This window comes from Mus caroli, chromosome 6, assembly GCF_900094665.2.
Source record: "Mus caroli chromosome 6, CAROLI_EIJ_v1.1, whole genome shotgun sequence".
In the NCBI taxonomy this organism is placed as follows: Eukaryota; Metazoa; Chordata; class Mammalia; order Rodentia; family Muridae; genus Mus; species Mus caroli.
Genome location: NC_034575.1, coordinates 65,715,653 through 65,728,945, shown reverse-complemented (window position 1 = coordinate 65,728,945; position 13,293 = coordinate 65,715,653). Strand labels below are relative to the sequence as shown.

At 35.9% G+C, this 13,293-nt stretch overlaps 1 gene segment (V, D, J or C); it reads left to right on the top strand.

The window, feature by feature from the left end:
• The first annotated feature begins 449 nt into the window (after nt 1-449).
• On the top strand, nt 450-1,031 carry LOC110295640. The segment is given in 2 exon segments: nt 450-543; nt 730-1,031. Coding segments are annotated over 2 exon segments (396 nt in total).
• The last annotated feature ends 12,262 nt before the right edge of the window (nt 1,032-13,293 follow it).

Here is a 13,293-nt window from a genome sequence, read left to right as displayed (position 1 = left end):
TATGAGAATGATCATCTGAACAGATTGGAATGAGTAGGTGTGGTGACTAATGAGCAGTATTCAGGAAAACAAAAAGCAAATAATGCTTTCTCTGATCATTATAAACAGTCATTCTTGATACTTCTTTATTATGGGAAGAATATCCCTTAAACTACTCACTTGAACATCACTTGTTTAGTGGATCAAATAAAGCTTGGCTTAGAGAAATATATGGGTAATACTATAGGGCAAAACTTTTCCTCATAAAAAGGAGGAAAGGAAAAACAGAAAATTCCTTATCAGTGTAGTGACTACAAGTAAGTAAATATTGTCCTGGATAAACCTGATTTGCCATAGTTAACAGACTATGTGCTTATAAGTCAAGAACTTCCTAGACTATATTTTGCTATTTGCATACTTCATATTCAGAAACCACAAATATCTCACAGTTGTTTTAAAGTGATGTTCTTATGAGAATAGCACTAATTAGCCCGAGACCAAAATTTAAATACACAATGGACTTTCGGGTGCAGATTTTCAGCTTCCTGCTAATCAGTGCCTCAGGTAACAGAGGGCAGGGATTTTGAGATCAGAATCCAACCAAAATTATTTTCCCTGGGAAATTTGAGTCTAAAATACAGTTTTTTTTTCTTTTTCTTTCATCTGAATGTTAGGTGGTATAAAATTATTTTTGTATCTCTATTTCTACTAATCCCTCTCTCTTTCTATGTCACTTTTTTCTTGTCTTAGTGTCCAGAGGAGAAATTGTGCTCACTCAGTCTCCAGCCATCATAGCTGCATCTCCGGGGCAAAAGGTCACCATCACCTGCAGTGCCAGCTCAAGTGTAACTTACACGCACTGGTACCAGCAGAAGTCAGGCACCTCCCCCAAACCATGGATTTATGAAATATCCAAACTGGCTTCTGGAGTCCCTGCTCGCTTCAGTGGTAGTGGGTCTGGGACCACTTACTCTCTCACAATCAGCAGCGTGGAGGCTGAAGATGCTGCCACTTATTTCTGTGAGCAGTGGAATTATCCACTTACACAGTGATACAGACTGGAACAAAAACCCTCTAACTCCTTAGGGCCCAGCTACTTCCTCTTAAAGATAAAATGTGGCCAGTGGTTTGATTGCAGTATTCCACACAGGGTGTTCTGCTTTACAATGTCCTTTGCATCTTTGGACAACTGTCTCTATAATATTCAACTGTACTACAGTGCTGTTCTCAAATAATCTACTTTGACAGTGTTTATTTATTCTCAATATTTGTTCTGTTTGTTGAACACAAGTATGGCAGGTACTTCTCAGTGGTTTTACTGATGGTTCCCAGGAACCTTAACATCAATTTTCTGCTATTTTCACTGATCTTGGGATCTTCTTGGTAAGTGGTTTTTCTTCAGCATAGTCATTTACTCAAAACACACTGCTGTTTTCTTACAATAGTAGTATCCACCCTAATCTGTTTTCTGATTTTTTTTAACAGATCTTGCCTGAGTTTATTTGTAAAAACAGCATAGAACACTGGTCATCTGCAAATAGTGTGTGGGTAGATTTGTTCCACAGTCCATCTGTCTTCACACTGGCAGGAGCCTTTTCTATGGGGCCTTCTTCACAGAGGCCTGGGTACCTTTGGGAGCCTGGGCTGGAGCTGAAGCTTGGGGCTTAGCTGGAACTTTGGCCCCTGCCTTTGTTTGAACCTTACACTTTGGTTGGCAAAGCCTTTGACCCTTGGCCATGTAGCTTCAAATCTGTTTCCCAAGCTTGGGGTGAGCAATGAAAGCCAGACAGCTGAGATTGTGACTAGGGCCCTTTGGCATCTTGGGCCTGATGGACTGAGGTTTCACAAGGGCCTTGATGGCCTTTTGCATTGTTGGCCTGCATCTTTTTCAGGCCTTTCTAGCTGTGCTTCTTGGCAAAGCACATGTTCCACAGCAACTTGGGGTCAACCCCCTTGAGAGATTCCTATCTTTGTGACCTGGGTTTCTTGATGCCATTTCTGTGCCATTTGCAGAACTGGTTGTGTGTTGGGGTTCTTGGATTTGGCCAGGACTGCACGGTAACCATGGCTCCTGCAGTGCCAGGGTCCAGAAGAGCTCGTTTCTTATTTTTATTAGCAGACCTTCTTTCCCACTAAATTGTCCTGTCAATTTGTGCTTGAAATGATTTTCTCTCTGAAAATAAAAAAAAAAGACTACTGAAAGTCATGTATATTTTCTTTCTATTCTCATGACAAGAAATTGAAACACTCCACTAATAAAGAAACCAAGAAGGCAACAGAGAACTAATAAATGGACATTAATTTTTATTTATATCTGTCTATCTAGTTATCTATCTATCCATCTATCTATCTATCATCTATCTATCTTTCTATCTATGAATCCATTTGTGTGTGTATACGTTACTGTGAATAATTAAATTTATAAGGAAATTTTATCATTCTAAATAGAGAAATAGAAATTATTGAAAATATTTATATGTACAATTACATTTAAATTTAAATTACATTTTAATTAAATTTAAATTACACTTCTTAATAACAGGAATAATTATGTAATAGTTTATTTTGAAAATAAAATCTTTACTATTATGTAATAGTTTATTTTCAATTTTCCAATTTAAGTTGTTTGGTATGAAATCCATCAGATACAGTTACCTGCCTTCCTGTCTGCATCTCGAAGAGAAAGTGTCACCATCATAGGAGTCAAGCTATTAATGGGTATTTAGCACATTATCAATATATTATAATTTTTCAAGAGAGCTTTTTCAGAATTAGTTGTTTGGCCTTTAGTCCTAGCAAAGAAAACACTAAAAAAGAGGATCATGGGCTTAAGAGCAGTCATGACTGCACAGAAGAACTCTGATTCAAGTAAAATCTGTACACATCTAAACCAAAAAGGAAACACTTTACATTTATGGGTTGCTAAAGACTACATGAAATTTAGTGCTTGGCAATTATTTCTGGTTAGTGCTATACCTACTGTGGTTGTTTGAATAAGAATGAAACGCAGAGGTTCACATATTTAAATGCTTAGGAAGAAGCCCTATCTGATAGGATTTGGAGGTATGGCCTTGTTGGAGGTAGTGTGTCACTACAATAGACTCTGAGATCTTAAAAGACTATTCCAGGCCCAATTTTTCTATTTTCTGGTAACTTGCTGATCCAGATTCCAAACTCCCATCTCTCATATTTACCTTGGTGCAGTCATGCTCCACAATATGAAGATATTGAACTAAACTCTAAGCAACTCCCAAATAAATGCTTTCCTTTGTGAGAGTTTTTGTGATTATGATATCTATCCACAGCAATGTAATACAACCAAGGAACCTAATGATCTAGAAAGAAAACTTGAGAAATTTTGACTTGTGTGGCAACAGTGAAACAGCAAGTCAGTTCTCCATTTTCTCACTTGCTGCCATGTCTTCTAGAAGAAGCTTTGTCAGGATCTTTTTTTTTTTTTTCATTCTATTGTTTTCTATGGACATGCTTAATGACCAACCCTCCCATGAGATATAAAATCAGAAAAGGAGGATTAAATGTTCACTGAAACCTGTAAGAAGACATGGACAAGGAAACAGACTAGAAAACCATCCAGAGAGATACTGTATACACCTAAGTCCATCAACATCCCACCTTGAACTTGTAGGGAAATGTGGGGAAAATGGGTTAGAGAGCCTATATTTTCAGTTTTAGGCAAGACTTGACTTCTTGGGAAGCAACAGATAATCAACAAACCTTTGCATAAATATCTCTGTGCATCATGACCAAGCCTTTGGATATTAAGAGTTTAGATTCTAGGGTTAACAATTTGCACAATTTCTTCCAATTAAAATTATACGCCATTAGATCTATTAAAAACTACTATTAGATCAATAAAACCAATTAGTGAGGGCTAATAAATATCCACCTTTATTTCATGAAGTAAAGTAATGTCATGTCTAAACTATGTAGCTAAAGATGGGGAGATTCTGATTTTCCTGTTTTGATGGAAACATACTAACTATTTTTGATAGTTGTTTATTTTCTTCATGAAGTGGAATTACAAGGATGCCTAAGGTAACTTAAGGCACTAATCAGAGGATGTATCATGATGTATGAGATACTTTTTTGGTTTTTGTATGTTTGGTTGGTTTGTTTGATTTGATTTTGGTTTTGGCTTTTGATTTTCTGGGGAGACGATTTGAGAAATGCTTAATTACCCTGGAATAGCTGATTATGTTAATAAGCAGCAACTCTCCCTCACTCTTACAACCCCATGACACAAAATCACAGGTGTCTCTAAGAGTCTTCATGCTCATGCAAAGCATGAAGTCTATGTTACACATACAAGAAGCTTCCCTAGCCCTTCATCTCACATATCTGATATCTCTAAGAGTTGAATTTCTGCCATCACTTCTTCTTTCATAAATCTGCCATATGAGAGTTTTATTTCCTTTTACAGGAAGATAATTTATCAATGATGTTGATAACATATGCAAAATTTTCTTGATACATGTATAGTGGTCCATTCTTAGAAGCATCCTAGTTCTTGAATTCCATTCATGTTTTATGGCATATGGTATTTGTCAACTGTTAAGGATTTTGATATGTAGAGTTCATATTTAAATGATATAACAGAATTAATGTAATCATATTGATTCACAATTAACTAGGGATTGCAGTCCTATTCAGAAAAGGTTTGATAATAAAGGAAATGGTGGGGAAAGAAGATGCCTTTGAGTAAAGAATATACAGGGCATCTTAAGAATTCAAAATAGTATTTTGATGACTCCCTCTGCCTCTCTGGAGAGACATAGTCCTTCTAACTACTTGATTTTAGCTCAGTGGGATTTTTTTTCTCAGCATTATTTTTTATTAGATTTTTTTTTTCCATTTCAAATGCTATCCCTCCCTGGCCAGCTCTCCAACCCACACACTCCCTCTCCTGGCCCTGGCATTCCCCTATTCTGGGGCATATGAATTTCACAAAGCCAAGGGCCTCTCCTCCAATTGATGGCCAACTAGGCCATCCTCAGCTACATATGCAACTAGAGACACAGCTCCTAGGGGTTACTGGTTAGTTCATATCTTTATTCCTCCTATAGGGTTGCAGAGCCCTTTAGCAACTTGGGTATGATTTTATTTTCACCTTTGGAACTTTAAGATATTCAAGTAGATTTGCTTGATTTCACTGATATTATAGGAATTAGTTAGAAGAGCAAAATGGGTCTCTCCCAAGGGTGAAAAGTGTTGTTTTTTTTTTTTTTTTTTTCAAAACAAGCTGTTCTCTGAAACAGTTGTTTCTCCTTATATAAGTGTGTCTTTTGGTGGAAGACATAGAGTATTTCACTCTGGGAATAGGTACTGCCAAAGATATCTTAGGTAAACAGTCTCTTGGTGACACAATTTTGTCATTTCTGTCTATCGTGGTGTTGGCTCTCACAGCATGTGATTTGAAAGAGATGGAAGACTTTCTTCAGCTAAATATTGGTTTATTTCTTCACTTATTAAGAATGCAAATTAGTCTTAAAAGTTATAATACTACAGGAAATGATTAAGTCAGAGTGAGACAAGTAAGTTTAGAAATAGACTAATTTCCTAGGATCCACATTGTCTTATATTGAACATACACCTCCAACAACAACATTATCACCCACACTAAAATACTTTGCATCCTGGAACAACACCTATATCTAGCATTACTCCTTAAGATAGAAATTTCTAACCCCATAGCAACATGTAGTGATTCCTTGTCAACAAAAGTATGCTAAAAGATATAATAAAATAGAGATAGCTGCTCAAAGCGCTCTTGACTGGTTTTGGGTACATAAGTCAAACTCTCTACTTCAAGTGAAATTTTAGGAAAAAAATCCTATTTATTATAATAATATAACATAAAGGCTAATTCTTCTCTGAGAGAATTCTGGTCATATTTTTCATGGTAGTTATTTAATGTGAGTCTGTCATCTTGGACCACTTCACTCAGGGTTCATTTTCAACAAGCATGGAGTAAAAAACGTGATAAATCAGAGTTGTTACAAAAGCAATACTGAGGTGTCTTTGCATTTCAGAGAAGAGGGCTATTTTTTCCCTTTCATCTTTGAATAGAATCAGTGATTTGTCTAAACATTCACAGAATCCAGATATCCAAATGGAATGCAAGTGTTCTCAGGTGCTCTTAACGGTTCAAAATCATTTGATTAGACTGAGATTAATGAGGAAATGTCAGCAGAGAAGAGAAGGAAATTTTATGGTGTTTGGGTATTGTTTTTTTTCTGGTGGGGGTGGGCAGTTGTCATCGAACTTTTCATTTTATTGCTGTGAAAAGACAGCATGATCATGGACATTTATAAAAAATACTGTATTAGGGGCTTGCTTAAATTTTTATTAAATTATTATATTTGTTTACTTTCCAAATGCTGCCCTCTTACTAGTCTGCCCTCCTAAAGTTTTCCCCCACAAGGGGGCAGGGTATGGCAGAAAAATTCTGTGAGAGGATATTTGGAAGAGGGGACAGCATTTTGAATGTAAATAAATAAGTTAATTAACTAAAAAAGTAAAATACCAAGAAACACTTTTATACAATGTGAAGAAAGGTTACCTGAACTCAACATGGTTGTGTAAAAGAGCTCTAATTCTTCATTTCTCACATGGAAATAGTTTTGTGTCAATGTTTAAGCACATACAACCTTATCATCACACATGGTATGAAACAGAAACAGGTGGCTCATTTCTAATAATCTGAAATGTTGCAAATTCAGTAGGGATACAAAAATTCTGTCTCCAATGGTGCCATTTTTAAGCTCAGGAAAAACTCATCCTCCCTTGTATGTCAGTCTTTTTCTAATTATGTGATATGAGTTTTTTTCTGAGAAGAGCTTAGCATGCTTTTGTCTACCATGTTGTTACATTTTCAAAGATTTACCAACAGAGACTGACAGATGAGACTACAAAATTTTGTATGCCTAACCTCTAATTCTGTCAATTAACTAAATCTCTGTTCTTAAAAGTGTAGATAGTTTTAAGTATTATAAAAAGCAACAGTAACAGAAATTGTATGCATAGCTATAGGATATAGGGACATAGTGATATATACAGAGTTGATTTTGTGCTTCCTCTTACAGGAAGTCACAGGAGTTACAGGAGTCATAGTAATATATTCTTAGGGTACTTTTCCATCATCTTAACCACATTCTAGGAACAATTCTTTATTTAAAGATTCAGCCAATTCTTAATGAAAAATAAAACTACAGTAGAAAGTTTGTGTCCAGTACAAATCAATTTGGGGAAAATATGAAAGGTTTTAAAATGAGCCTTGGAGGACTTTGAGAATATAAAGTGCTAAGAATACATTTGAATATTTTTTTTAAAATGGTTGATATCTTTAAAATTTTTGTATGCTTAAAAACTAAATAACACACACACAGATAAACACTAAATAACACAATTGATATAGTCAATTAGAATCATCTTAAATGCATTAGCATGTATCATGTTTACTGTATCATCTTAAACACATCCTGAGAAATTCTGTCACAACTGTGCTTCAGGGACTAAAGAAGACCGAAGAAACTAAAGGTCAGAGGAGATTGTATGGGCCACTGAACACTAAGTGAACAATAACTTTAACAACCTGACTGTATCTGAAAAATAATATTAGCAGGTAGAAACAATATGTCCAGCTGGGAATTCTCCTGCATTCTTTGGTAGTTTGTGTCATGGCTCATTTCATTGTGGTATGGGTACTAAAATACTGTTGACAAAAATAAGTAGGAACATCTTCAGTCTTCAGATTGCTAATGGTAAAGTCTTTTCCAAATCCACTGCCACTGAACCTTGAAGGAACTCTGGATTCACATTGGAAGAATGGCATATTAGGAGTTTAGCAACATTCCCTGATTTCTGTTGATACCAGGCTAACCAATCATTAACATCCTCATCTGGCTTGCAAGTAATGGTGACTCTGTCTTCTGGAGATGAAGACAAGAAGGATGGAGATTGTTTCATCTGGATGTCACATATCAGGCCTGTAATTGGAAACATACAACCAATATATATGGTTAATCATAATAGAAATGACTTCTCTGAAATTCCAGTTAGCACTGATTACAAAGTGTCAAATGAATTCCCATGACATCCTTCCTTACCTGGGAATCAGAATAGTAAGATCAGCAGAAGCTGAGCAGCAGAAGCTGAGAGGGAGACATCATGTCTGTGCTGTGACCTGCCGTTGACTGACTCCTAGAAGGGGTGTGACCAGATAATTAAGAAATTCTGAATGAATTCAGTGGACACATGAAAATCACAAGAGCATGGGCAAGGCTAGGCACAGATGTAGGCTCTTTAGTAACTTAACTGGGCTATATCCGAGTTTTTTAAGTAAGGACAGAATACTGCAGTCTTGCTGCAGATATTTTCTGTCAATGAAAGATTTTATTATAAAAGAAATTTTGGTTCATTTTTCAATATTGCAATGAATATACGTTTAGGTATAAAGTCCTTCTTTTTTTTATTATGATTAGGTGGAACAACATTTTTAAAAAAGCCAAGGTAAATATTAGAATTTGGTTTCACCTCTTCTTACATTTTTTTTCTTACAGAATTTCCATAAGGAATTCTACCATTTGAAATAATTATTAGAACATACTTATCAGAAATACAAATAAATTTCCAATCATTTGTGATAACCTCTCAACAAATGTTCTTTTTCACGCTATACTAAGCATTTTGTTGTCAATGTACAAAAAAAAAAAAAAAAATAAGTGTTTCTTTAACAAAATACTTTACTATCTGGGGCTAAAGACATAGCTCAGCAGATAAGAACACTTGTTTCTCTTGCATAGGACCCAGGTTGTTTCAGCTCACACTCATCTGTAGGTAGAATTTAGAGGGATATTACCTTCTTCTGGACTTCACCTGTAGCAGCACTCATGTTGCACACAGACATACAAGAAACACCCATACAAGGGCTGAGAAAAAATGAATATTTTAAAAATAGTTTTATAAGGTTTTTTTGTGTGTAATGTGTCTGCACAAGGAGGGTTGATTATAATTTCTGGAAGGACCTAAAAGAAGAGAGGAAACTATGTGATTATAATTTCAAAAAAATTATTATGTTAGAACCCAACCCAATTCTTACATCTTATTTCAGATCAAAAGAATGATGAAAATTGACAGTAAGATAATAAAAGAGATCTAGATTTAAATATGTAAAAACAAATTTCCATGTTGATTGACTTTATAACCAGAATTCCCTCTAGGTAATCTGTCTCCCTTCTGGGAATCCAAAATTAGCAGCTCTGGGAATCTTAAATTGCAGCCCTGGGAGATGGTGAATCTCAGGGAAGTCTCTAGAGTGTAAGTTTAATTTCAGTTAAAATATAGAGACATTTAACAGAGATTTTCTGTTTCCAGGGTTCTTCTTGTGACAACAGAGTGTCCACAAAGCTGTCAAGATGATTCTGTTTCCTCCTCCTAGCTACTTAGAACATAGCTCCAATAAAACCTAGAATCTCATCTGGTTTAATGAGGATATTTATAGGGCCATATATCTTTAGAGAGACTACTCATTCATTCATCCATTCTTAAATATGTGATAATGAACTTGTGATGTAAGTTATTACAATTAAAATGTCATTTTTAATAAAAGTCATCAACATTTATGCCACAACAGCCTATGTCTTGAGGTCATCTGTGAGATTTATGGTCTTCACTTTACTTTGTTACTACATTCAAGTAAGTTTGGATTTCAAAAGTTACCCAAAATACTGTATGTTAATAGAAATTTGATTTCTAATTACATGCATTTTGTCTTTTACTACACACCATTGTGTAGTATTAGTGTTCTTCTCTGATGCTGAATTTAAGCAGCAATGTTCAAACCACAGTTTGACATGTGGCAACAAATGGAATCACCAACCCCAGTAGCATGCCATTCTTTTAAAACTATGTAGGATATTCAATTATTTTTATTACAGATTTATATTAATTGACTTGGTGCCATTTTTACTATAAAAAGTTCTACATTGTAAACTCATCATACTATGAGAAGTATGTAGAGAACTAATACACTTTAAACACTTTTGAAACTGTCTTTAAAACTTTCTTGTTAATGTTTCTTTAATTGTCACATGATATGGCATGTGTATGGTATGTGTGCATGTGTCTGCTGAGAGGCATTTTTCTTCTGTATGTCTCTGACTACTGGGAGGAAATAATAAATCCAGTTTGGGTTTTTCAACAAAAGATTTGTTTTCTAGACAAAACAGTATTTTCCACTGATCACTTTAAATGTAGCTTTTTCTCTAGACTCCAAAATAGACAATATTCAACCCTGTCTTCATTTTCACTATTTTTTTAGCAGAAGATGGCATCACTAACACATATCTTTTCAGTCACTACTATCACTTAACACTTGAAAATGAGTGGTCATTAGATCCTTGATCTACATGCCCTCCAGGAATTCCTGTGTAATATAAATTACACAGACATACAGCTCAGTCTCCATGCATGTCCCCCAACATCAGGAGTGGAGAGTATGCCCTAAAGCTATAGTCTGACTCTGGTGTTCATTCACCAACAAGGCTGACTTGTCTGGCCCCAGTGGGAGAGGACATACCTAATTCTGCAGAGACGGGTTGCAACAGAGTGGGGTGATACCCAAGGGGACACCTCCCTCTCAGAGGAGAAGCAGGTAGTGGAGGAGGTATTTTGTGAGACATGGACCTGAAGAGGAGGCAGTTTTAGGATGTGAATAATAAATAGATAGATAGATAGATAGATAGATAGATAGATAGATAGATAGATAGATAGATAGATGGAAAGCTGGATGGACAGACAGACAGACAGACAGATCACACAGATTTGTAGAAATGTGTAGCTAGGATTTCACAGTTGATTTTCCTGGTTCCTCAAACGGCAGATAGAATGTCCACAGATAGAGTCAGGCATTGAAGGGCACTGAAAATTTTTGCCCAAAGGAGCCCTGGAGGCTTCTATATACCACAATAGTTTTGCTGTTTTGTTTGTTTGTTCTGCTTTTTGGGGTTGTTTGCTTGTGTGTTGTTTGTTTGTTCTTTTAATTACTCGGCAACACAGACATTACAGAGTCTCTAAGCTTCATGAACTATAGTGTTCATTCTACCTGAGGTATCCTGGTGATAGCCTCAGTTGGGATTCATATGGTAAAACAAATATCATTGTAGGTGTCCTGAACACTAATTAGTTTTTTAAAAAGGAAATTGGGTCTACAATAGAACTATTGACTGTCTTTGGAGATGTGGGAAAGGGGTGATCAGGAAAAATGATATATGAGAGAGGGAATCCTCTAGTGTTCATTCAGAAACTAGACCTCAACTGTCATCAAAGATGAGCTATCTCAGGCTGAGATCATAAGATTTGTTTGATTAGCCCAGTGTTATGGTATTGGTGCTGCCCGATTCCTGTACCTTTACTCAGAATTTAAGATTGTCGTCACTTTTCTCATGCACCTGCCAGTTGGTGCTAATGGGTTTTATAACCTCACTTGCTATCTTAAAGATTTTATAGATAAACTCTTAAGTAAGGAGTTGTATACGGAGTTAGAGAAGATAAAAATGTGTGTGTGTGTGTGAGAGAGAGAGAGAGAGAGACAGAGAGAGAGACAGAGAGAGAGAGAGTATGAGAGAGAGAGAGAGAGAGAACAGAAAAACAAAACAAAACAAAAACAAAGCAAAGCAGAGAAGCACATACACATAGAGAGACATACAGGCATACACACAAAAATTATATAACCAAAGTACATAATCAGAAACCATAGTATGTAATTAAAGACCATAAAGAATAAAAATGAGCCTAAACAAAGCATCATGAGACAGAACATCTTTAAAAGTACCATTGAGTTAATTTTGAATTAGCCATGTACTGTTGAGCAATTGGCCTATCCTTAATTGTGTTTGTGGGGGTTTTTTTTAATTTAATAAATGCTTGAAGTACCTCTGATAAAACTTGCAAACCATATGAATGTCAAGAAGAAGGAAAACTAAAGCGTGGATGCCTCAGTCCTACTAAGAAGGGGCACTAAATAATTGAGGTTTGTATAACCAATAAGACTCCATCCAAGAAAAAACTGAACTTTCTTTTGTGAGTGGTTGTCAGTTGGAGAAAGATTCTAAGTTAAATATGGGAACTCCTATCTACTTACCCTCTGTGAGAGGGATATTCTGTTTCATTGGCTTCAGATTCCAGACTGATTTTAATAGGAATAAAATCTGTTCCATATGAACTTCTACTGAATCTGACTCAGGTTACAGCAAGTTATAAACTCGGATGCCTTTGAAAGAAGCTTAGAAGCTTTTCATATTTTTTGTCAATACCAGGATATGCCCAGGAAGTGATGGGGACTCTGTCTCCAGAGTTATAGAGAGGAAAGATGGAGAGTAAATTATATGGATGTCAAACTCACACCTGACATAGGAAATGTATATTAAATACACATGGTTAATCTCTGAATACACAAACAGCACATATGGTACTGGGATTAAAAAACTTCCCATTACATTCCTCTTATACCTAAAAATCTGAGTGATAAGAGTCCTATGACTGAGCAACGTCACTTTTTTATGTTGGGTTCTGGCTAGCAGTGACTCCTATACACAGTAGGTCCATGCTATTAAGAAATCTTCAGGGCACTGGACTGTGTCAAGGATAAGTTCAAATGAGTAGAAGCAGAACAGGGATCTTTTCAAATTTGTTATTGTATATACTCTTCTCTGCCGCACAACACAGACTGAGGCATTAAAGATAGCTCCAAAAACCAAGAGTAGAATAGGTTTACTTACAAAAAACAAAACAAAACAAAACAAAACAAAACAAAAACATGTTCCTTTCTGTGGCCTAAAGAACACTTCTGGTTTCTCTGTACTCTACATGTCTCTTGATATTAATTTGACTTTTTTTTCTTTTTCTTTTCTTTTTTTTTTTTTTTTTTTTGGTTTTTCGAAACAGGGTTTCTCTGTATAGCCCTGGCTGTCCTGGAACTCACTTTGTAGACCAGGCTGGCCTCGAACTCAGAAATCCACCTGCCTCTGCCTCCAGGATGTTGGGATTAAAGGCGTGTGCCACTGACAGTGACTATCCTTCTCATACAATCCCCAAAATCTGATGAAATCTCATTCTCTTTCTTCAGTGGTGGGTATGAATTTATTCATCAGAGAATTCCTTGTTGTTAGGCATTTTTTCAGTGCTACTTTGAGATGAACATTAAAAGGAGTTGAAAATAAAACTTGAGGAATTATCAACGTGAATGAAGGGACAAATCTGTTATTGAACTGAGCTGGACAGTGTTTATCAAGACTC